At 46.9% G+C, this 23,351-nt stretch overlaps 5 protein-coding genes across 5 annotated transcripts; 1 reads left to right on the top strand and 4 right to left on the bottom strand.

Moving 5' to 3' along the window:
- Positions 1-893: 893 nt before the first annotated feature.
- F5J12DRAFT_899536 (uncharacterized protein) lies at positions 894-2,337 on the bottom strand (the record flags this gene model as incomplete). The annotated part of the gene is made up of 3 exons (XM_051748176.1): positions 894-1,874; positions 1,942-2,181; positions 2,236-2,337. The coding sequence occupies 3 exons, from the start codon at positions 2,335-2,337 to the stop codon at positions 894-896; spliced, it is 1,323 nt and encodes a 440-aa protein (XP_051594139.1).
- Positions 2,338-12,008: 9,671 nt separating this feature from the next.
- On the bottom strand, positions 12,009-13,619 carry F5J12DRAFT_787758 (uncharacterized protein; the record flags this gene model as incomplete). The annotated part of the gene is made up of 4 exons (XM_051743707.1): positions 12,009-12,188; positions 12,309-13,152; positions 13,196-13,310; positions 13,364-13,619. The coding sequence occupies 4 exons, from the start codon at positions 13,617-13,619 to the stop codon at positions 12,009-12,011; spliced, it is 1,395 nt and encodes a 464-aa protein (XP_051594138.1).
- Positions 13,620-13,944: 325 nt separating this feature from the next.
- Positions 13,945-15,124, top strand: F5J12DRAFT_787757 (uncharacterized protein; the record flags this gene model as incomplete). The annotated part of the gene is made up of 8 exons (XM_051743706.1): positions 13,945-14,002; positions 14,071-14,139; positions 14,321-14,381; positions 14,433-14,509; positions 14,538-14,595; positions 14,738-14,799; positions 14,846-14,906; positions 14,959-15,124. 8 exons carry the CDS (start codon positions 13,945-13,947, stop codon positions 15,122-15,124), a joined length of 612 nt encoding a protein of 203 aa, XP_051594137.1.
- Positions 15,125-16,356: 1,232 nt separating this feature from the next.
- Positions 16,357-17,359, bottom strand: F5J12DRAFT_787756 (uncharacterized protein; the record flags this gene model as incomplete). Its single annotated transcript, XM_051743705.1, has 5 exons — positions 16,357-16,401; positions 16,423-16,541; positions 16,656-16,762; positions 17,003-17,064; positions 17,201-17,359. 5 exons carry the CDS (start codon positions 17,357-17,359, stop codon positions 16,357-16,359), a joined length of 492 nt encoding a protein of 163 aa, XP_051594136.1.
- A 3,969-nt stretch (positions 17,360-21,328) lies between these two features.
- On the bottom strand, positions 21,329-22,646 carry F5J12DRAFT_787755 (uncharacterized protein; the record flags this gene model as incomplete). Its single annotated transcript, XM_051743704.1, has 5 exons — positions 21,329-21,786; positions 21,848-21,946; positions 22,005-22,132; positions 22,220-22,389; positions 22,446-22,646. 5 exons carry the CDS (start codon positions 22,644-22,646, stop codon positions 21,329-21,331), a joined length of 1,056 nt encoding a protein of 351 aa, XP_051594135.1.
- Between the last annotated feature and the right edge of the window lie 705 nt (positions 22,647-23,351).

The raw sequence follows: 23,351 nt of genomic DNA, 5'->3' as shown, positions 1-23,351 counted from the left end.
TGTCTATTGCATGTCTGGTAATACAACTAAAATACATCTTAAGACATACCAATGTTCCCATCTGACCACTCCTCCTTGGAGCATGCTGGATTGCTTGAAGTGGTGTTTGCCCCCCCTCAGACCACCTCAATCGACCTAATTTGGACATCCACAGGTCCATACAGCAGGATGAACCCCATCGAACACCAATGAACACCAACAAACAGCAACAAACACCAATGAACATTGATCAAGCACCAAAGCCCCTGTCCACATTGACTTGGACACCCTGCGACTTGTTTAGAGTGCACTAACCATTATTCCCTGACTCTCCTATGTCAATTGCATGTCTGGTAATACAACCTACATACATGATATAACATACCAATGATCCTGTCTGACCACTCCCCATCATGGTGCACTGGACCCCTTGAAGTGGTGTTTGTCCCCCCTAGGACCACTGCAATCGACCTACTTTGGAGATCCACAGGTCCATACAGCAGCACAAACCCCATCGAACACCAATGAACAGCAACAAACATGAACAAACACCAATGAACATTGATCCAGAACTGAAGCCCCTGTCCACATTGACTTGGACACCCTGCAACTTGTGTAGAGTGCACTAACCATCTTTCCCTGACTCTCCTAGGGTCTATTGCATGTCTGGTAATACAACTACAATCCATCTTATAACATACCAATGTTCCCATCTGACCACTCCTCCTTGGAGCATGCTGGACCCCTTGAAGTGCATCAACTGAGTGCACAGAGTGCATCAACCGAGTGCACAGAGTGCACCACAAGTTGGCACCACATCATTGATACATGGGGAACTGGATGAACAGAATTCATCACTGTCTCCCTCTGTACCCATACCCTTGCCTTCCCCCTCCCCATCCCTCTGCTTCCCTCTATGAGGTGGCCTTGCCTCTTCTTGCTGGAGCCTTTCGAGCATTCTTTGCCTTTGATGACTTCTTAGTCTGTGCCTCTTTCAGCCTCTGCCTTTCTAAGATGAGGGCCTTGCTAGCCAGCAGTTCGTCATATCCAGCATGCTCCAGGAGCTCCATCTGCAGTGCATTCCTGGGCTTTACCACTCGAGATGCTCGTCTCCTGGCCTGTTGCTGCTCCTTCTCGGTGGAGATACCCTCGATCTTGTAGAACTTGGGATTTGTCACCAGAACCACCTTCTCACCCTCCACCTGCCATGTCTTCCCAGGACTCTTTTCACTCCCTTTGGTCGCATCAGGTAATGTCTGAAGGACAGAAAATATCCTGCCAAGGTGGTCCAGCACCTCAAACTCCTCCAGGGGTGTCCTGTTCTTCATCACCTGGTGATACTCCCAAATATAGCCAGGCTTCGTCCAGAAGACATTCCATGGTGACCTCCGTGAAGGTTGTCCTGCTGTGGGTCCTGGGAAAAACAGGTTGACCCTCTCTGCAAAGCTTGACTGTCGGCGACCAGCCCCTCCACTCCCTGCAATTTCTGCATTGCAGGCCTTGAATTCACAGGCACGTATTGTCCTGAAGGTCTGGTTCAGAGTCCAACTCTGAATGGCTTCTTCCAAAGATGTTGGCTCTGGTTTTCCCTCTGAGCCTGTCAGCCAAGTCGCATCCAACTGGATCCAAAGCTGACAGGTAAACAGAACAAAAAGTTTCCCTACCACTGGCCCCAGACTGGACAGTTGGGCCGACCACTTCCAGTCCTGCATGATCAACCAAGGCTGCAGTTGGATGGTCCTTGTCAATTTGGCCCACGTCGGTCTGCTGCCAATGGGAAATTGTTCCACTTCGTCCAGAGGGGGAATCCTTGGCCAGGCAGGTCGTCCATCACCCCTCTTCAACTTTCCCTCCATCAGCTTGAGCACCTCCAGGTCAGTCATGATCCTGAACTTCTGGAAGATGGGGGACATGATGCAAGTCCAGGTCCAAAAGGAAGAACATTCCAAACCGCTCACACACCCTGGAGACCTGCAGAAGGGCCATGGACTCTCTCACATGGAAGTCAAGGATTATTGCAGTGGTGGATGTGCACCGAATCATGTGGCAGATGATGCCAGTCAGAATCCCAAGGTTGGGTGGTTCCAGTTCCTTGAGAGAGATCTGAGCCAACTGGAGGGCCCTGATGCGTCTAGCCATAAATTCCAACCAGACTTTGGTCGGGATCCAGAGAATGGGATTGGAGGCTAAAAGCTCTTCCATCTGCAAAGATGGAAGCATCAGATATGAGCATGATGGAGCTTGGAAATGCATCACCCTTTGTGGCACCACCAGTATTGCCTGCTCCACTGCAGCCCCACTCATCCTGTACTTGTCTTGCACCCCATATGACCTCTTCTTTGCATCTCCAGAATACATGTTGATGGCCTGCATGCATTCCCCAATGAAGTCTTGTTCAGGGCATCAGCATCCTTGTCCATGACAAAGGTGGGGCTGTTGTCGTTGGGTTGGATCACCTCATAGGCCAGATTATAAGCACATCTGAATGCAATGTGAGTTTGCCTTGCTCACTCCTGTGACATCTCTGCTTGAATCCCCCCATACTGTCCAAGCATGCAAGTGTGGTGGGCATTTCCTCGCAAATATCCACCTGCCCCAAAGGAAGCTTCCAGGGCATCTGGTCTCCACAATCCCATGAGCTTTTTGTCACATGTGGGGTGAATGCTGATTCCCAAGTTGACCAAGAGCTCCCCATTGGCCCTGTCTACCATGTGGGACCAATCCAGAGCTGGAAGTCCATGGAGGAGAGCTTGGACCAGCATTTGAACCACTCCTGACAGGGTGGTTGTCATCCACAACTTGATTCCCTTGCATTCCAGGACAAAGAAGATGGAACCATAGTTTGCAAATTGTAAAGGGTCCTCTCAGATGATTGCCTCCATGGTCTTCTGGATCTGCTTCAACACTTGCATAGAAAAGGGGACCGCTTTTGGCCGACCAGCCTTCTTGGTTTTGCCACCTTTTCATGCCTTGAACTGCACTTCCTTCAGAGTGAGAGAGACATATGGTGCACTTGAAACATCTGCATGTGCATGGATCGCTGGAAGTAGGACATGCTCCCAGAAAAAGTCGAGGACCTCCTTTGGGATGTGATTGGCACACTTGTGTGTCATCTCATCCCTGTGGATCATCCTGGGGAAGCAAATGTAGACATTCATGGTGCCAGCAGCGTTGCTCAAGGCACCAAACACTGTGTGAGGTACTCCACACAGAGGAAATGCCATGGTCAACCATTCAGTATGGCTTCCAATGGCACTGGAATCTGCCTCTGACTGAGGCACAAGGATGTCAACATACACATGATTGTGCTTGTGCATAGGAGCCTTTTCCTTGACGATGGGACCAAGGTAGATGGGCAGCGGTGTGTTGAACTGTAGGGAATGTGTCACCCATATGAGACTGTCGATGTCCACAGTGACTTCCAACTCCTCTGGAGTCACCAACTTGTGATCCAGCTCCAGGTCCAGGCAGATGTGACGCCCATCCTCATGCTGCCCATTCACAAAGGTGTTTGTTATGCCCAAGTGCGGTGACTTCTTCAAATGGAATAGGCACGAAGTGCGCGAGGTGGGAGACTATGGGCTGAACTTGTCGTAACCCCTATGGCCGAGTTATTACGATGATCCAACAGAGGTTCTTTCTACTGGCAAGTCCCTAAGGTTGTTCGCGTGGAGAAAGGAACAAGGATCAGAGTAAAGGGATGAAGCTCAGTTGCAAGCTATCAAAAAACTGCAGATACAGGGTGAAGTACGTAGGATTATATACCCCTAAGTACGAGTACCCTAGCAGTCGTGACCGACGCGTTGCAATGCATATCCGCAGTATTCAACAAAGTCTGTAAATGAAATAAGTGGAGTCATAGCGGTGTCAGGAGAGTGGTAGACAAGGGAACGAAGGCTACACTGACTGTGCCATCAAGGCGCAGCAGGCGGCCAGACACTGGATCTAAAGTACAAACATTTGAGCAATATACATGAGTCAGAGCAAGTCAACCGGAACAAGAAAAGAACAAGTCGTCCATCAGAACCCAGGAAGGGCTGGATCACGGTTGATGAGTCTCGACAGGTATTGGAAATACCTGGACAGCAGGTGATCCAAAAGATCCCTGGAGCATACGCACTCCCAGGACGGTGACAGTTATTAAGGTCGTGACGAGGCACGTGATGCACATGACCGCTAAGAGTCGAAAAGGAAACCACCCTTGATGGAAGTGTAACATCACCCCCCCCCTAAGGTCCTCAGACCCTTGAGGATGACTGGGAAGTCACGTTGGTAGGGCGAGTGGAAAGGGGTTGACAAGTAGTGTAAATGCGGGAACATGTTCGAGTGGTGATGGGCGATGAAGACGACGGAGATGCCGGTTCCTCGAGGGCTGGAGTATAGCGGGAGCCACATCCATTCCTGCATGCCCAATGTCCCAGGAAACAACACTGGTAACAGGCGTGCTGGTAAAGGGGGTGGTCAGGAGGAACTGGCGACTGGCCTCTGAGGTAGTACCGAAGTTGATCCGCAGGGACGGGGACGAAGGGAGTTGAAGGGATAGGATCGGTGGAGTGGACTGCATTAAAGTAGTTTTTATGATTTCCAGCCCACGACGTGTCCTGTAGCAAGACCTCCCAAGCGGAATTGTAAGTTCCAGTCCCAAGACGAGCACCAACCTCTTTAAACAGTTCTCCTGCGTCGACAAACCCTAGCTCCACAGCATGCCATTCCTTCTCCTTCTCCTGATCCATTAACTCTTCTTTCTTCTTTAATTTGTCTGAAACCGAAGGTTCCTCTCGTTTCAGAACGATCCGATCAAGGATCTGGGAAGCAGGTGGAGCCAAGAACTCTCTGATCTGTTGCTGCCATAAGTGATGGTAAGCTCCTCTGGTAATTGCTTCGGTAAGATCCAAAGAAGCTTTCTCCAGCATGTCGATCATGATTACCTCAGAGAGAGGGGCGGTCCCGCTGAGCTTCCTTGTACGAATTTTAGACACCAGTCCGTTTATCATGTCTGACGCTCTGTAGATTTGAGACAACAACCCAAAATATGTAACCTGTTCTGGTGTGCACCCGTTAATGTCATCCCCATCGTTGAAGACGTCAAGTGCCCTAACAACGTCCAGGTAGTCACTTGCTGAGACTGGAAGTCATTGCTGGTCAAGCCTGGCAGAGGCTGCCATGGCAAGGAGGTCAAGGGCGGCATGCTGGGCATGGTCAGAATAGGTGGTGAAGGTGGTGCGTAGCTGGGGAGATTCGGTAACATGGGAGCTACCAGCAGGGGTTGTTGTATAATCAGGGTCATTGTCAGCGCTCTCCTTACCCTTTCCCTTTTGGTTACTGTCCTCTCTTGGGAGGGCTCTGGCCTTGGGGACTGGGAGGTAGTGGACTGAGATCCCCTCAAGTGGACGCGGTCCACAAGCGTGGGAGACAGGGGGCGATACCGGTCGGTGTTGTGAGACAGGTGAGGAGAACCCGAATACATAAAAACCGGTGGGGGATGTTGGCATAATCGTTTTCAGTGTTGACAGAGCGAGGGGAGTCCATTAGGTACGAAGGTGGTGGGCAAGTTTGTATTGGTCTAGCACTTTGCAAGTGTGCTCCTTTATATGTTCCTCTGGCTCCCACATATTAGACGAATGAGGGAACCCTTTCCATTTAACCAAATACCGCCTCTTGCCTCGGTGACCATCAACCTTGTGATTCAATATTGACTCAACCTCCCATTCAATTTCATTGTCGACTAGTTCGGGCAAGGGGGCTGTGGGTGCAGCTCTGTATGTCTTGTTTTTGACGAATGGGAGGATCCAAGAAGCATGAAACACTGGGTGAACCTTCCAAGTTGCGGGTAGGTCCAATCGGAAAGCGACAGGCGATACGACCTGAGTCACTTTGAACGGTCCGAGACGTCAGGGTGCAATCTTGTCACACTGGTTTTTGATGCGCAGGTGACTGGTGTCAAGGAGAATGGAATCACTGACTTTGGGCGCAACATAAACCCCTTTTGAGCATGCTTTCATGGCTTCTTGGGCTTTTTTATGAGCCAAGATCGCAACATCTCGACTTGATGCTAAAAGCTCCAATCTTTTGTCAACAGATGGAACGGGAGTTGTCCGAACCTCGGGGTATGGAGAGGGATTGTATCCGAGGATAAGGGAGAAAGGCATCATTTGATGAACGGAGTGGATCCGAGAATTGTGGGTGAATTCGGTGGAGGGGAGTTTTTGGGACCAGGAATTCGGGAATTCGGCGCAATACAGGCATAGATATCCCTCAACTTCTTGATTGACCCTTTCACTTTCGCCATTAGTCTGCGGATGGTATCCGGAAGACAACTTAGCCTTAACCCCTATTGCCTTGTACAACTCCTTCATAAAGGAGGACACGAACTGGGGGCCGCGATCTGAGATTACTGACTCCGGGACTCCATATCGGGAATAAATGAACTGATGGAAGAGTCGGGTGAGTCCAACGGAGTCAATAGTTTTATGGCATGGAATGAAGAGTGCAGCCTTTGTCAGGCCTTGATTGACAACCGTGAGAATTGTGTTGTACTTCTGATCTCCCAAGATGGGAAGATCCGTGATAAGGTCCATGGAAACTTGTTGAAACAGGAACACGGTTTTTGCAGTTTCATGAGGGATAACTGGCAGAGTTGGCAGATGCATTATGACCTTGGTGGTTTGACAGACCGGACATCTGGCTACATAGGCTTTGATGTCTTTTCCCATGCCTTCCCACCATACTTCTTTCCGCATTTTGGCAAACATGGCTTTTTGCCCTGGATGACTGGAAGACTTGTGGTCGTGATAGGTACGCATGCAGTGGCATCGGCTATCAGGAGGGATGTACAACCGTGTTGATCCGAATCTTTTTGTTCCGTCTTCTGCAATCATGACGTTATCCTTTGGTTCGGGACCTATAGAGCTTTTCGACGCATCATTTTTGACATGTTCATACAGGTCTGCTGAGATTGCATAAACCCCCCTGGCTCCTTTGACTGGTTCCTCAGAAGGGCAAGCGTCAGGCAGCCTATTCCTCTTTGATGAATCCTCAGATGGGCAGGAATAAGGCTTCGGGGTTTTTTGACTACGTGCAAGTTTGGCAGGAATACGTTCGATTCTGCATATATGGTTAACTTTTAGTTGTTTTTGTATTTTTGTGAAGGAAAATGAAGGCAAAACGAGGCGAATTTGTGGTGTCACCCCCTCCAAAAGCCAAAGGTTCTCAGGAAGGACCGTGGCTACCGGTGAAGGCTCTTCCACTTTGGGTTTGCATGAGAGGGCATCAGCAGGGACTTGAAGGCGTCCCGCTTGCCAGGAGAACCGTAGGGGGTACGACTGCACAGTGGCAGCCCAGCGAGCCTGGCGAGGAGTGAGCTGTTGCGGCTCTCTGTAGTATTCAAGGTTCTTGTGATCCGTAAAGACCACAGTGGGTTTGACCAGGGACAAAAGGTATGGGTGGAAGGCCTTTAGCGCACAGATAACAGCCAACATTTCCAGATCATAGACCTGGTAACGTTGTTCCGCGCCAACCAAAGACTGGGACAGGTAAGAACAGGGGTGCCACTCATCATCGGACCCTTTTTGGGTGAGGACTGCTCCAGTTCCAAGTTTCGAAGCATTGGTGAACAACATGAAAGGCTTCGAGAAGTCTGGGATTGTGAGGACCGGAGCGGAGCATAACAAAGACTTAAGCTTCATAAAAGCCACGTCTCATTCAGGGGTCCATTGATAAGGAACACCTTTCTTGGTAAGGTCGGGGAGGGAACGGGCGACGCTTGAAAAGGAAGGGATGAATTTTCGGTAGAAGTTGCAGAAACCGAGGAAACAACAGAGGCCAGTTAGGTTCTCAGGGGCCTCCCACGTACTAACGGCATCGGTTTTCGTTGGAGAAGTCTCCAGATGCCCTTTTCCAATAATCATTCCTAAAAACTCGATTTCTTCAGCCTCAAAAACACATTTGCTAATCTTGAGGCAAAGATCTTCCTTTGTGCAGATGGTGAGGAATTCACGGACACAGGTCCGAAGTTCCTCTTTTGTCTTTGCATGAATAGTGACATCGTCCATGTACCCGACCTGTTTTCCTTGTTGAGAGGCGAAGGTCTGATCCATATACCTTTGAAAAGAAGGGGGTGAGTTACACTGTCCAAAGAACATTACCGTGGGTTCAAAAAGCCCTCTAGGGGTAATGAAAGCTCCTTTCCACTCATCTCCTTCTTTAACCCGTAAATTTGTGAACCCCCATCGGATGTCAAATTTAGCGTAGTATTTTGATTCAACTAGCTCATCGAACAGGGCTTGAGCATTTGGTAGTGGATGTGCGTTGGGGATGGTATGTGAATTCAAGTAGCGGTAATCCTGGATCAACCGCTTCTTCCCATCCTTCTTTGTGACGAAAAACACCGGCGCTGCCTGCAGCGAGGTCGATGGTCGAATCTTGTGACATTTAAGATTTTCTTCAAGAAATTCATCTAGGATTTTTAGCTCGTCCAGCAACATGGGGTACACAGTCACTTTCTTTGGCTTGAAGTCTTCCCAAAGTCGTATTTCATGATCTAACCCCTCTCGATGACAAGGGAGTGGGATGTCTTCTTCAGAGAAGACCTTGGCGAATTCTTGATACTCCTTCGGAAGTATTACTTCCTCCTTGGTCGAGGATAAGGCAGCCTCGAGTTCTGTAGACAAAGTGGTTTTGTTAACTTTGCTTACCTCTGGTTCCTTTACGGAACCATCGCTGTTGAACGATACGGCACTCCCTTGGTAGAGCGGAAAAAGACCTTTAATAACGACATCAGTTTCTCTGGTTGGAACAAACCCATCTTCCCAACACATGATAAGATTTTTCTCCCAATTCATTCGAGGCTTGAACTCTCAAAGGAAGGGCATTCCCAGGAGGATGTGTTCTTTTCTGACTAGGGGACCGACATAACATTTGAGGCATATGACCCGATTCTTGATCAGTAACCGGATGGTCACCTTTCGAGTCACCCATTCGACATCCTTCCCAGTGAAGGACATAGTCTTGAATTTGCTCTTGACCCGATACAAAGGGATCCGAAGCTTTTGAACTATTTGCTCCGAGATAAGCGAAACCTCTGCACCCGAGTCGATGCAAACCATTACTCCTGCGTTGTAGTCCAGCAACCATGCTCTTCCTAGAGGGGAACTGACTCTCATGCACGATTCATCTTCTATAGAAGTACAATTGGTGGACAATATAGATACAGGACCTGCCTGGGGAGTTTGGGCGGTCCCATTCAAAAATGCAACCCATATGCCTTAGCCTCTTCGTTTGTGGCTAACCTTTCTCCCATGTAGGCAGTTTTCGTCCCGTCATTATTGAGGACGACTCGTATTCCGGGGAGATTCTTCGGCTTATTGGCTTTGCAGTTACACTTGATGTGACCCTTTTCTCCACATTCGAAGCATGTAATTTTGGGGTTTGAACATCTAACATTCCATTTGCATTTATTGACGTCCATCACATCAGGATCTCGGGAACCTCCGCAGTAATGAATGAACTTCTTTTCATACCGAGATTCCTTTCCTTCAAGGATATGTTTGGTAGTGATGGCTGTCCTGGCTTCTCCTGCGCACTGTATCCATTCGATGACCGTGGATGGGGCACACCCAGAATTAAGGACCCAATCACGATATTCTTTATTCAATCCTTTTCCGAAGAAGATCCCTGCTTCACGCGATTCTTCTTTTAGTTGAGCCTTGTTGACAAGCCCAGTAAACTCGGCAACATACGACTCGAGTTCTCGTTTTCCCTGAGTGATGTCGGATAGACGAAGGATAGTGAGGGCAGTTTGATTGCCAGATTCGAAAGTAGCTTTGAGACATTTGATGAATCGTTGGAAGGTATCGGAATACCAAATAGTTCCATCAAGAAGCTTGTTTTCATTTTGATAGTTTTCGGCAAAGGAAATGGCGGCTCCTTTAGTCATATACGTCAAGGCGAACGAAATCTTGAGCGACTCCATGTTGTAGACATGCTTATTAAGGTTCAAATATCCTTCGACCTGCATAATCCAGGTCTGAAGCCTGTTGTGGCTTCCATCGTATTCTCCAGGACGCCCGACATTGAACTCCCTTCCTCCATTGGGTGGGCGGTACTCATACGAGTCATCAGGATCTACTGGGGCCTTTCCCTTACTGGACCCACCAGTGGGGCCCTCTGGGGGAATTACCTTTCCATAGTTCCTTGCGTACCATGCTCGTAGAGCCGAGTCAGTAGGCATTCCTGTTGGAAAAGGGTCGCTCGACTGTCCACCAGCAATCTTGTGCCAGTCTTCTGCTAACAAGCGACGTTGTTCTTCCAACCTTCCTTTCAGCTCCTCTTCCGTAAACACCTTCGGCGGCATTTCTGGGGCTGACTCTCCGTGACTGATCGTCATGGACATTTCAGGTAACTTGTGTGCTTCCTGTTCTTCCTTGAGGACTGATCCGAAAGAAGTCTCAGACTTCTGATCGTCTTCTTCTTCTGAACTTAGCATGACTTCCGATTCCCTAAAACGGGACAGATAAGATAACCTTGGGTTGCTGCTTGTAGAAGAAGGCCCAAGTCTGCTAGGTATTGGCGGTAAAGGCAGGTTCCTTCCAAGTCCTAACGGGGTATTGCGGGGTGGGACTGGAGGTCTCGACTTTGACGGGTTAGACACTTTAACGAGAAGTGATAACAAAGACTGAGGGAGGATTTATTTCCTGAAGGAAACCTGTCAGTTATAAAGGGGGATTTGCACAAGTATCTTTACATGTAGGGAGACACAAGTGCAGGCTCAAGGGAGGCGATCTATTAAAGCCTAATGGCTGCCTGTAGAGCGACGAAATTGATTGAGGGTAGAGAGGCGAGTTAGTCTTTACACTGAGGGAGACCAACAAGCCTTTGAAGATAAGGGTAGACTGGTTTGTTGAAGTTCAGTAACCAAGGGACAAGTAGACTTTCGCGAAGAGGTCGACGAGTCCCAAAAGCTGCATTGAGTTTTTCGATTTTGTTATGCCCAAGCACAGTGACTTCTTCAAATGGAATAGGCACGAAGTGCACGAGGTGGGAGACTATGGGCTGAACTTGTCATAACCCCTATGGCTGAGTTATTACGATGATCCAACAGAGGTTCTTTCTACTGGCAAGTCCCTAAGGTTGTTCGTGCGGAGAAAGGAACAAGGATCAGAGTAAAGGGATGAAGCTCAGTTGCAAGCTATCAAAAAACTGCAGATACAGGGCAAAGTACGTAGGATTATATACCCCTAAGTATGAGTACCCTAGCAGTCGTGACCGACACGTCACGACACATATCTGCAGTATTCAACAAAGTCTGTAAACGAAATAAGTGGAGTCATAGCGGTGTCAGGAGAGTGGTAGACAAGGGAACGAAGGCTATGCTGACTGTGCCATCAAGGCGCAGCAGGCAGCCAGACACTGGATCTAAAGTACAAACATTTGAGCAATATACATGAGTCAGAGCGAGTCAACCGGAACAAGAAAAGAACAAGTTGTCCATCAGAACCCGGGAAGGGCTGGATCACGGTTGATGAGTCTCAACAGGTATTGGAAATACCTGGACAGCAGGTGATCCGAAAGATCCCTGGAGCATACGCACTCCCAGGACGGCGACAGTTATTAAGGTCGTGACGAGGCACGTGACACACGTGACTGCTAAGAGTCAAAAAGGAAACCACCCTTGATGGAAGCATAACAGTGTTCATGAGACGTTCTGACGTGCTTGAGCCAATCTCGATCATCTGAGAGGCACCCAGTATGACCACATCATCCACATTGACTCTTGATGGATGGGGCACCTGCTGGGCAAGAGAGTAATTTCCTGGAACAAAGCAATCAGAAGAGGGCACCAGGGCAGGATATGAGTGCTCACCAGTAACATGGTTGCCGATTTGATGAGAAGACTGGTAGTTAGCTGGAACACCCACTTGGAGGATATGGTCTGACAATCTGATGGGGGGACCCAAGTAGAACATCTGGTTGAAGGAACTCAGCAGACGATAGCCATAATCTCGAAAGGACGTCCACATCCCAGGCCGATATTAGGGCTCCTCCACAATCTCGTTGCAGTTGCGGTCCTGGTGCAAACTTTCCAAGACAGGTCCTCCTTCATACTCATCAAACCTGCGATCGAAAGGTTTCCATCGTTGACCTTGGTATGCAGGGAGGTATACCAGCAGAGTTGGATGTGGGAAATGGTACATTGTTCCAGCTGACCAGTCCTTGACATGCTTGTGTCACTGGATGATCTCAAGGGGATCATCTGGAGTGGATGCCCCTTTGACTTGATGACCATGGGCAGCCCGAGGAGGAAGTCGATCCCTGGCTCTGGCCCTGCTCACATAAGGGTAGTGCCGAAGGAGATCCCTGAGATGCTGAGACTTGGCATCCAGAGGCAAACAATGGTCTTCACCTTCATCTTCAGTGTCAGTCAGAAAGTCACCATCAGAGTGCACATCAGGGTTCACTACATCGCTGGAGTCATCCCCCCTTTGGCAGTGAAGGCAGTTGGCCCCAATGACATTCAACTCACGGACGATGGTAGCATGTTGCTCTCCAGATGATTGGTGTTCCACATCCATAAGGATGTCTTCACTGATGGCTTTGGTGTCGTCCCACTGTGTCCACATGTGACCAGGGGGAAGGGTGGCTGTAGACAAGTAACGATAGTCCTCCCAGCACCTTCGACAGCCCTCCTTCACCATGACAAGCATTTGAAGGCAGAGACGATGACCACAAGGAATTGGAGGGATGTGGATGGTAGGCCTGCCATCACCAGATAGCCCCCCTCTCATGAGTGACTCCATGACAAAGGATGCAATGGGGCCACAGTTGAAACCGTTCTGTGACCAATTGTACACCTGCACATCAACTTGGGTTGGGTTGATGGCATTGAATCCATGAAGCGATGCTATGCGTGTCCAGTAGAAAGGGCCATTCCATGTGTTCCAGTCATCATGCAGTGGGTCATAGTGGGGATGAGGGGTTTCTGGGACACGTTTGATGCACCTTCCAAGGATGAATGCAAGGTTCAACCAATAGTCAAAGACTGCAACAAAGAAGTGACTGTTTTGCATGACCACAAAGGCAATGGGAATGGATGGATTGGCAGGATGGGAATTGAAGAGATGGCGTTGATGAAAAAGTTGAATCTCCTGTGCATCTGGTAAGGCATGGGTGCCCCCACTGACAGATGGAATGACAGAGAACAAGTCGGCATACAGCATACCATTGGGACAGGAGATGAAAGTTGAGGATGCTGGCATCGATCCAAGTTTCATACCGGAGTGTCCCTAGGGTCTGGTAGGCCATCGCCCATGTGGTAGGCCTGGCCATGGAACACACTTTCAGAAGTGATCATAAGCAGATGGAGAGAAAGAGTACAGAAGAGACTCACTGATGATCTCACGTACAGAAGGCACCCCTGACTCCTGACTCGAGTCCTGATGGGGTGGATGCGATGGTGCAACTGATGGGCCATGCACATTCACAAAGGAATCGTCAGAGGCATTGCTTTGATGCTCCTCTTCTGACCCACTCAAGTGGTTTACCATGGCCTGGCACTTCTCGTATATCTGGTTCAGTTCATCCTCATCAACAGAGGATTCTGGATCTTCTGGAGGAGTCATTGCTCTGGCAAGGAGACCACCCATTATTACACTGTAGGATGGGGACAGAGGAGAAGAGCATGCTGAGTCTGAATGATGAGATGGAGGAGAAATGGCCTTCATGACATTGTCAAATGCAAGTCTGATTTCACTTTCATCAGTGGAGGATGCATTGGAAGCAGCTCTGAGGGCTCTCTGGGAACATGTCTGGGGTGCCATGGCAGTGGAATGTTGGTTCTTTGCCGATCCCAAACATGTAATGCCACACCAAATCCAAAGAATATTTTTCAGGGTCTGCCCTGGCTAACTGAGAATTGCAAGCGATGTCACGGGTTACCCTCCGACTTTTTACTTCACCTCCCAACCCAACATGGCCCCTCCATCCAACAAGACCTTTCTTTCCCTTCCATCATCCTCCAAGCTAAGTGGTAGGTCTCAATTAGACACCAGCAGTCATTCAAGCTCATCCAGCCAGTGACGAACCTCACCAGTGCAGGTGAAGACATCCTGGATGGAAGGCAGGAAGTTCCAGAACACATGACCCACACCTTCCAAAGAGTGATAAGTAAGAAAAGACTGGGTGTGCATGTCATTTGCTGATGGAAGCTTTAATTAGCATCTTTGTAAATGGTGACGATGGCAGCCTGTGGTATGCTGTGATCAAGGACATCAGAGTCCAACGGTTGAAGAGAAGTAATGTAAGAGATTTCCAGTGCCATGTGGGTGTCCACCCTTCTGATGTGCAGTACAGAAGGCATGGGTTGAAGTGCAGTGGTACTACAGCAGGAGTGATATAGGAGACAAAAAGTGAGCTGGCTGTCATCGAGTTCCTTGTATCTTTGACTCACTCACAAACAGCATGAGAAAATACATTGGCAACAATGAGCTGGTTCTATCGGACCACAATGACATCATTGAACCAGAGGCCATCGTGTGTAAGTCATCCCTGAATTTTGTATACAGCTTGGAAGCTCATGGAGAGCATAGCGCCAGCAGACATCACATCTTTCAGTGCAGAAAGGTGTTTTGGTCCTCTGATAGGACCCAAGGATATATATACATGGTGGACCATGAGCACACATGGTAAACAAGTCATCCAGGTATTGATAAATGGCATGACACCGATTTTTGAAAAACTCCTGACATAAACTACACCCCATCAGGGCCCCTTCCATGCTTGCTCTGTCTGTGAAAAACCATATAGCCCAGACAAAGCTGAACAACGGTATTGTTGAACCTGCAAAAATTGGTTCCACTGCAGTTGTTTACAGAAACTCGCAAAGGGAAGCACCAGACCCCTGGACATCACAAAGGAAGTCCTAAATGGGACAGGTCTCTCACTGCAGGATATTCAGGTGCATGTCCTGTGCATTCCGATATGCAGGGGAAATGAGGGTGGTGTGGTGGGCAATGGTGAGGTTATGATGAGTATGTGGGAGGAGGTCAGAGCAGCACAGAATGGGCAGAGACAGGAGGTTGAAACTGGTCTACAAAATCATATGACCAGTGACCTGATCCAACAGGCACAGAAGTCATATGTGTATTATTGATGCTCCTTCTGTTTTGCAGAAGGCAGAGAGTGTTACATATGATGTAGGCTCATTCTTGGCTGTAGAACCCTGACCCAAACAAATACCAGCCATTGAACAGAAAGAAAGGAATTGGAAGAGGCCAGGGTGATGATCAGGAAGCTAAATACTGCATTGGTAGTGTCAGATGCTGTGGTAGAACTGAATAAAGAGCAGCGGTGGGATCATGCACCAGTATGTGATATTTCAAAGACTCTTCAGACTGTCAGCACCATAGCACCTGCCCCCTCTACATGGATTATGACACTGAAAACACATGTAGGCATAATAGGCAGAATGCATCGTGGACAAAAGCAGCAAACTGGATCCAAGTGACTTGGATGGCCATAATTACATCGGTAAATGTGGGTATCAGTCCAGCACTGAAGCCCTTGTCCACACTGACTGGGCCACCTTTGCACTTGTTGTGAGCCCACGATTCATCTCTACCAGACTCTGATGTGTTTATAGTAGTGAATGCAATACGAGTAAACCACACGAGATAATATACATACCCCGAGGGCATTATTATTACAAAGTGGCAACGATAAATTGGGGGGAATGATGCTGGAAGTACTGCTGGAGGCCAGCATCATATACATGGATTTAATAATACATAGCAAGAGAGGGAGATGTCCCAACTTTACAGAATTGAATTGCAGCCGATGATACAACACACAAGGGAGGCTAGGGTGGTTGACATTGGGGAGATTAATGAGTACTCTAAAGAGTGTCATGACACACAGGGGTTGATAGGATTTGGTGGGTAATGGGTAGTGATGATATACAACAAAGTTGAGATTGTACTGACTACATGTTCACTATGTATCATCTCTCAATGGTATCAGAAAGGCTCAAATTGTTGCATATAAAATAATTATGTATGTTCAGCAGAATGATTTTCATTACAATATTTGTGATATATCATAAATAGTTCTCCAACATATCTCACTTTGTTTTGGAATTAACAATCTGCTTTTTTGTGAGCAGAAAGTTCAAAGGGGTAGGAAGTATTTACTTAGCCCAAATATCGTATTGCAATGATGAATTGTGTTCCAAAGCTTGTCTGCGAAACATTCTGCCTTTCATCTTTCAACGAAAAATCAAATCAGATATAAAGTCTTTCCACATGAGAATCATAGAGCAAAACATCAAAAATTATTTCTGCATGAAATATTGAGAATATTATTACATGTTCCATGCTGTCATTGTCATCATGTGTGTGGTGGTGGCATGGCCATCATCATTCTCGTTGTCATCTGTAAAGCATCAGGACTCACTGTGCTCCACTTCATCTGGTGGCCAGACTGATGCCAAGCATCTTCCATCTGAGGCATGATCCTTTTCTTACATTGCACCGGAGGAGGGGTAATCTTGGTTGGGTGGACTGAGTTGGTTCCTCCATGATATCATCATCCATTATACCATGCACTGCGCATTGTCATTTGCATGGTGGTGGTGGTGGCATGGCCATCATCATTCTCATTGTCATCTGTAAAGCATCAAGACTCACTGTGTTCCACTTCACCTGGTGGCCAGATTGATGCCAAGCATCTTGCATCTGGGGTTGAATCCTTTTCTAACATTTTGCTGGAGGAAGGATAATCTTGGTTGGGTAGACTGAGTGAGTTCCACCACCACAGCATCATCCATTATACCATGCACTGTGCATTGTCATTTGCATGGTGGTGGTGGTTGCATGGCCATCATCATTCTCAATGTCATTTGTAAAGCATCTGGATGCACTATGTTCCACTTCACCTTCTGGCCAGAGTGATGCCAAGCATTTTGCATCTGAGGTTGAATCCTTTTCTAACATTTTTCCAGAGGAAGGGTAATCTTGGTTGTGTTCCACCTCACCTTGTGGCCAGATTGATGCTGAGCATCTGGAATCTGAGGTTGAATCCTTTTCTAACATTTCGCTGGAGGAAGGGTAATCTCAGTTGTGTTCCACCTCATCTTCTGGCCAGACTGATGCTGAGCATCTGGCATCTGAGTTTGAATCCTTTTCTAACATTTTGCCAGAGGAAGGGTAATCTTTGTTGTGTTCCACCTCACCTTGTTGCCAGAATGATGCCAAGCATCCGGCATCTGAGGTTGAATCCTTTTCTTACATTGCACCAGAGGAAGGGGAATCTTGGTTGGGTAGACTGAGTGGTTTCCTCCATCTGCTATATCACACACTGTGCTGTGATCTGCAGTGTCATACAAAGACATGTTTTCTTCTTCCAAGTCATCACATAGGTTCTTGTGCTGCTGTGCACTTCATATCCACTTCAGGCAGACCAGATTTGACACAAAACTGTAATTTTCTTGCAGCCTTTAAACCCACCTTAGGCTGCCTACAAGACTTGAGCAGCACACAAGCTGAAGCCAATGTCTTCACTCCACTTCTGCCTCTTGGCAGTAAGCTGTATTTAAAGAAGAGCTGTAGAGGGAGGCATGTGCACTTGGTATAGGGAGGCTCAGACCCTGCATGGGACAACCACTGGCAGGAGCAGAAGGATGAGGATGAGGGGGGAGCCATAAATGCAATTACAAACACTGCAAAATTAGTTCCATCACCACCCACAGGCCAATATATCCATGCACCCCCATCTCAAAATTGGCCACTCATTTTGCCAGATACTCAGATGACACTCAGATGGTAGTATGATCAGCTTGGCATGATGTAGCAATGTAGCAATGCACTTGAAAGCAATGGCAGTCACAAGATCTACATCTATACAGTAGTCCACTACTTAATACTACATGCTGTGTGTATTGAATGACCTGTGTTCAAAGACTCCTTTGTGCCTCTCAAAGGGACTGATTCAATATCTTAGAACAATGTAACCACAAGCATCAATATATGTTGCCTCAACTCAATACAGGCATTCATGCTCTCTTTCAGTTATAATGCATGGAAATAAATTCAGTACTACAATTACAACAGGCATCAAGTACAGGCATCCATACACCAGGAGGCTTGAGTCAAGAGATCATGGGCAAGTAGGTTGAGTGGCAGGCAAAGCCTTGAAAGTGATGGGAGTCAGAGAACATTTAAATTTGTTTACTTTTTTTTAATTTTATTTAATTAATTTTTCCCTTACTTACAGAGCCTCAGTCAATCTTGTCCTCACTAAGGTATATCTTATCACTTATGGCTCTTGTAATAATATATTCAATACAGCAGAAGGCAACTATGCAACTCATCAATGAGTTGCAATGGTCTGCCACCAAAAAAAAATCACACTGCCATGCAAAGCACCTACCATGTATAGATAACAGCTCTGCATAGCCACAGATAGCCAGTATATATAGCATCCATTATGAGAAAGGTATTTTTTCCCTCTCTTTCCCTCCCTTCATTCTCTTTCTTCTGATCTCTCCCATCACCATCATCACACAGTAGGATGGCTTACACCTGCAGCACCTGTGGAGCAGAGTTTGACAACAAAAATCTACACAACACTCACAACAAAAAATGTGTCAGAGTATCAACCTTTACTGCACCTGATGGACAGCAGGTTACAGTGCACAGGACAGGCAGTGTATTCTTATGCTACTGTTCTGAGGCATCCTGCACTAAACCAACAGGGTATTCAACCACAGATGCCTTGAAAGCACACATGAAGAGGGCCTAGTAATCTAAACTGTCTGCACAGTTCCAGTCTGGAAAGTGCCTACTACTATAAAAGGAAATTCAAAAAGTGCCTAATAATCTACTTTCCAGAGTCCACCCCTGCCTCCAAGGGCAACCTGCCTTATATGGAAGGTTGCCTTCAGGCAACCTACACAGCCACTGAGGGCAACCTCCAAATAAGGAAGGTTGGCTGAAGGCAACCTGAGGGCAACCACCATATAAGGAAATAAATGCACAGCCACCAGAAAGCTGGTGAAGGGAAGAAACACAGCCACCAAGAGTCAAAAATAATAATAATAAGCAACTGGTTGCGTATCTGAACCCAAGATGACTAGCAAGTAACTAGTGAAAAAAGTGGACATGGTAATGACTACTGACTACTGATGAGCAACTAGCAACTACTTAGAACAGACATGATGAATATGAGTAGCAAAAATAAGCAACCAGTCACTTGTCTGGATGGAAGATGAGCAGTGAGTTGATTAGCAAAACAGTGGACATGGCAATGACTACAGACTACTGACTACTGACAACAGACATAGGTGAATATAAGGGACTGGTTGGTTATTTGGAGGGAAGATGAGCAGCAAGGTGATTAGCAAAAAAAGCAGACTACCAAGGGATGTAGTAGTGACCAGGGACCACTGCCACTGATGAATGGCTAGCAAGCGATAATGACAGGGGATGGAGAATATGACTAGGGAAAAAATAAGGGAGCAGTTGGTTATGTGGACTACGGACTATGGACTACCAAGTAGCAACAGCCACACCATGAACTGAAGAAAATAAGCAACTGGTTGCTTATCTGGACCCAAGATGACCAGCACATGATTAGCAAAAAAAAGTGGACATAGTGATGACCAATGACTACCAATGACCGACTACAGACTACCAAATACCAAGCACTGACAGCAGACATGGACATGGGGGGAAGGATCCAATGCAGAAGTTTGTGGGAGGACACCCTTTTCAGGCCAGCCACTTGGCTTGTATGAGACGACACTGGAATTGCTCCAAGCTGGCTTGCATCTGATGAAGCCAAGGCTGAACATGAGTAGCAAAAATAAGTGACTGGTTGATTATCTGGACAAAAGATGAGCAGGGCGTTGATTAGCAAAAAAGAAGACTACACACCTACCGACCACTGACCGACTTGAAGATGGCTAGCAAAGAATAAGGGACTGAGGGACTAGGGAGCACAAAGTACCAAGTACTGATGGCTATGCCACTGACCACTGGAAAACGACTACTGACTAGGAGGGACCAAGGGTTGAGGGATGAACATAAGGGAAGAAAATAGGCAACTGGTTATGACCGGTTATCTGGAGGCAAGATACAGTGACTTGCAAAATTGATTCAATGTTTGCACATTTTGGGTTGTTTGTTGAATTTATCAAGAGCAAAGACAAATAAGACCAAAGTATAAGTTGATGACACAAACCAATTGCACAGGGCTATCCATCCAAAAAAAAAGAATATGTAATTTGAATCAGTATGCATAAAGGTATATACAATTTAAATTGCCATGTCATCAAATGAATTTTGGAAGTGTGTATCAGAGATACAGAAAGTGATAATTTTAATACTTTGTATGACCTCTGTTGGCTTTTATCACTGCTTGGATGCTTCTAGGTATACTTTCAATTAAATTCTGACACACCCCTGGGTCTATATTATTCCACACCACTGGCACTCTCTCCTGAACCTCCCAAACACCATTTGGCTGTGTTGAACACTACTAATAATCTACTTTCCAGACTCCACCCTCACCTCTGCATGAAACCTGCACAGCCACTGAATGAAACCTCACAGCCACTGAATGAAACCTCACAGCCACTGAATGAAACCTATCCTTCTGATCCAAGAAGGATGCCCCATCCTACCTGGAGTGCAACCTTTAGTCAGCAAGTGCAACCACCCAATGGGGAGAGTGCAACCCTTAGTCAACAAGCACAACCTCCATTGCTCTTAAGATACATGTATCTTGCACTACAGGAGAGAGCACAACCTTTAGTCAGTGAGCACAACCACCCAATGGGGAGAGCACAACCCTTAGTCAGCAAGCACAACCTCCATTGCTCTTAAGATACATGTATCTTGCACTACAGGAGAGAGTGCAACCTTTAGTCAGTGAGCACAACCACCAAATGGGGAGAGCACAACCCTTAGTCAGCAAGTGCAACCACCTCATGTGATGTGTAACCAACCCATATAAGTAAATTGAGTATACATGCATACTAATTGATTAGGTTTAGCTTACACTAACCCAAGTTGACCTTTTCACAGGCAATCCATTGGAATTGACACTGAATCTTAGGTACTGTACTTGATGCAGGATATGCAAGTCACAGGTACAAAGCACTGACTGAGAGTGTGTTCTTGAACAAACAAATATGACATCTCACCAAACACTTCTAAGCAAGTTTAGTATACATGTATACTAATTCCACAATCTTGGATGAAATGGCATGGTTTTTAAGGCCAGGGGGGGGCCAATATTCATTGCAAGATGACATGTGGAGATAATACAGGCAGGGTAAACATCATACAAGGTGTGTCCTTCAATCCTCATCCATTCTGTGCAAGTTACTCATCACATCATCAGCCCACTGTTGCAATGGACCCTCAACCACCTTCCAGACAACAGGATGATTGGCCCAGGTTCCCTTGATCCACATATAGATGTCATGATCAGTGGGGAAGTGTTGAAGGGCCTTTGCCCAATCCAAGAGAATGGCCAAATCTGTGGGATTAGCCCTAATAGAGTGATGGATTGTAAATAAGAGTGCCTCCAAGGTGGATTCCTTCAGATCAACTGGCACATTGGACTTTGAAGTAGCACTGAGGGCTTTGATGACAGTTGCCCACTGCTCAGGTGTGTGGGTAATCTGCTGCAGCTTATCTGCAGCTGTCACATTCACTAGCAGGTCATATCCACCATCTGGAGCTCCTGATGTCCTTGCTTGCTTCTTGTGGTGTGTATCAGTGTCAAAGCCATCATCAGGAGTCAGCCATTTATCTAGGGTGTGATATGCACATTAGCATACATGTATACTAAAATTGTCAATAAATTTTATTACCTGAACCAGATGGCCCACTGTGGGCAGAAGATTCATCATGCAAATTCAATGCATGATGTGATGCACTGGGGGGGGGGGCCAGCAATTGCTGCCTTTGTGCTAAAAATCCATCATTTTAGTATACATGTATATTAAAATTCATAATAAAGACACAAACCTGTTGATGTACTTGGGCCCTCACTGTCAGATCCATCATCAGGTTGGGGGAGGATGCAAGATGGCTTCTTCTTTGCAAACTTCCTCACATGCCTAGCCATCTTGTCTGGGGCATGCTGCTGCTCCAACCTTGCCTGTTCTGAATAGGCTATGGTTGATGTAGAATGCAGTGACTGCACTGCATATGGATCAAGCTCAGCTGTCATGTGTCCTCACCAGAATTCTTGAGCCTCAAGGGGATTCAGATATTGCAGGCTTTGGAAATCTGACCCAAAGCCAGCAGTCCCAAGAAGTTCTTGGGTCATGGGGAATGGAGCTGTATGGGTCAGGTCTGCAGTGGGCTCCTGCAAGCACATGGTCTTTTTGACTGTTACTGTTGCAAGACTCTAAAATAATAATTTTAGTATACATGTATCTTAAATTTCAGAAATAAACCAAATACCATCAAAAAATTCTCCAAGGGCATTTTCAGGTCAGGGTCAAGCTTGGCAGTGCTTTCACCATCACACAACCCCAGTGTTGGCACAGATATTAGCTTGACAATCTTCTGCATGGCATTAACATTTTGGGCTGTGATATGTGGTGCACTTGCAGCCCATTCCACTGCTGTCCCCAATGATTCACCAGCATACTCCTTGGGCATCAGTGCCAATAATGGATTTGAAGGAGACAGGATGGGTTGACTCTCCATGCCATCCCAATACAGCCAGGGGGCTTGAGACTTTGCACATGGACCAAAACCTTGGAATAAATCAAGCACACTTTGCTGCAGGTCCCAGATTGTAGGGATTTAAAGTAACTTCTCCCACTCAGTTAAGCAGTTAACCTCAAGAAGCATGTCAGTGATGAATGTTTGAGAATATTTGTTAGGAGTGAGTTGCTCCCAGGGGAAAGGGGTGAAATGGAGGATATCATGAACATTGCAGAAGTAACTTTTCCTCTCTTCTGAAACACATCCATCAAGACCTGCATTGAGTGCAGCAATGCTTGCTTTGGGTCAGGCCAATGATGGCTTAGTACCATCAAGTTCAATGTGATAGGCCTTCAAGAAGGTCTGGAAGGTGTCCAGCCATTTGACATCACCAATGGCATCAAAGAATGGCTTGATTTGGTCCTTCTGCTTTTTCTCCCAGTCATTGGTGAACAACTTTGCTAACCCAACCCTCACTTGTGTAAGGGCAACTCAGCAGTGGCGAAAAAAGCATTGCAATAAGCTGTGGTTTGATGAATATAAAGTACACTGAACAATGACATAGTATTACCTCATTGACACAGTTTTATTGCTTCACAATGTCCTTGGTGTCCAGATGGGTTTTCAAAAATGCCATAACTCCACTTATGATGCATG

This window comes from Pisolithus orientalis (genome assembly GCF_024613125.1).
Source record: "Pisolithus orientalis strain OTSU chromosome Unknown F5J12scaffold_146, whole genome shotgun sequence".
NCBI lineage: Eukaryota > Fungi > Basidiomycota > Agaricomycetes > Boletales > Pisolithaceae > Pisolithus > Pisolithus orientalis.
This window is presented reverse-complemented; position numbering and strand designations above follow the sequence as displayed.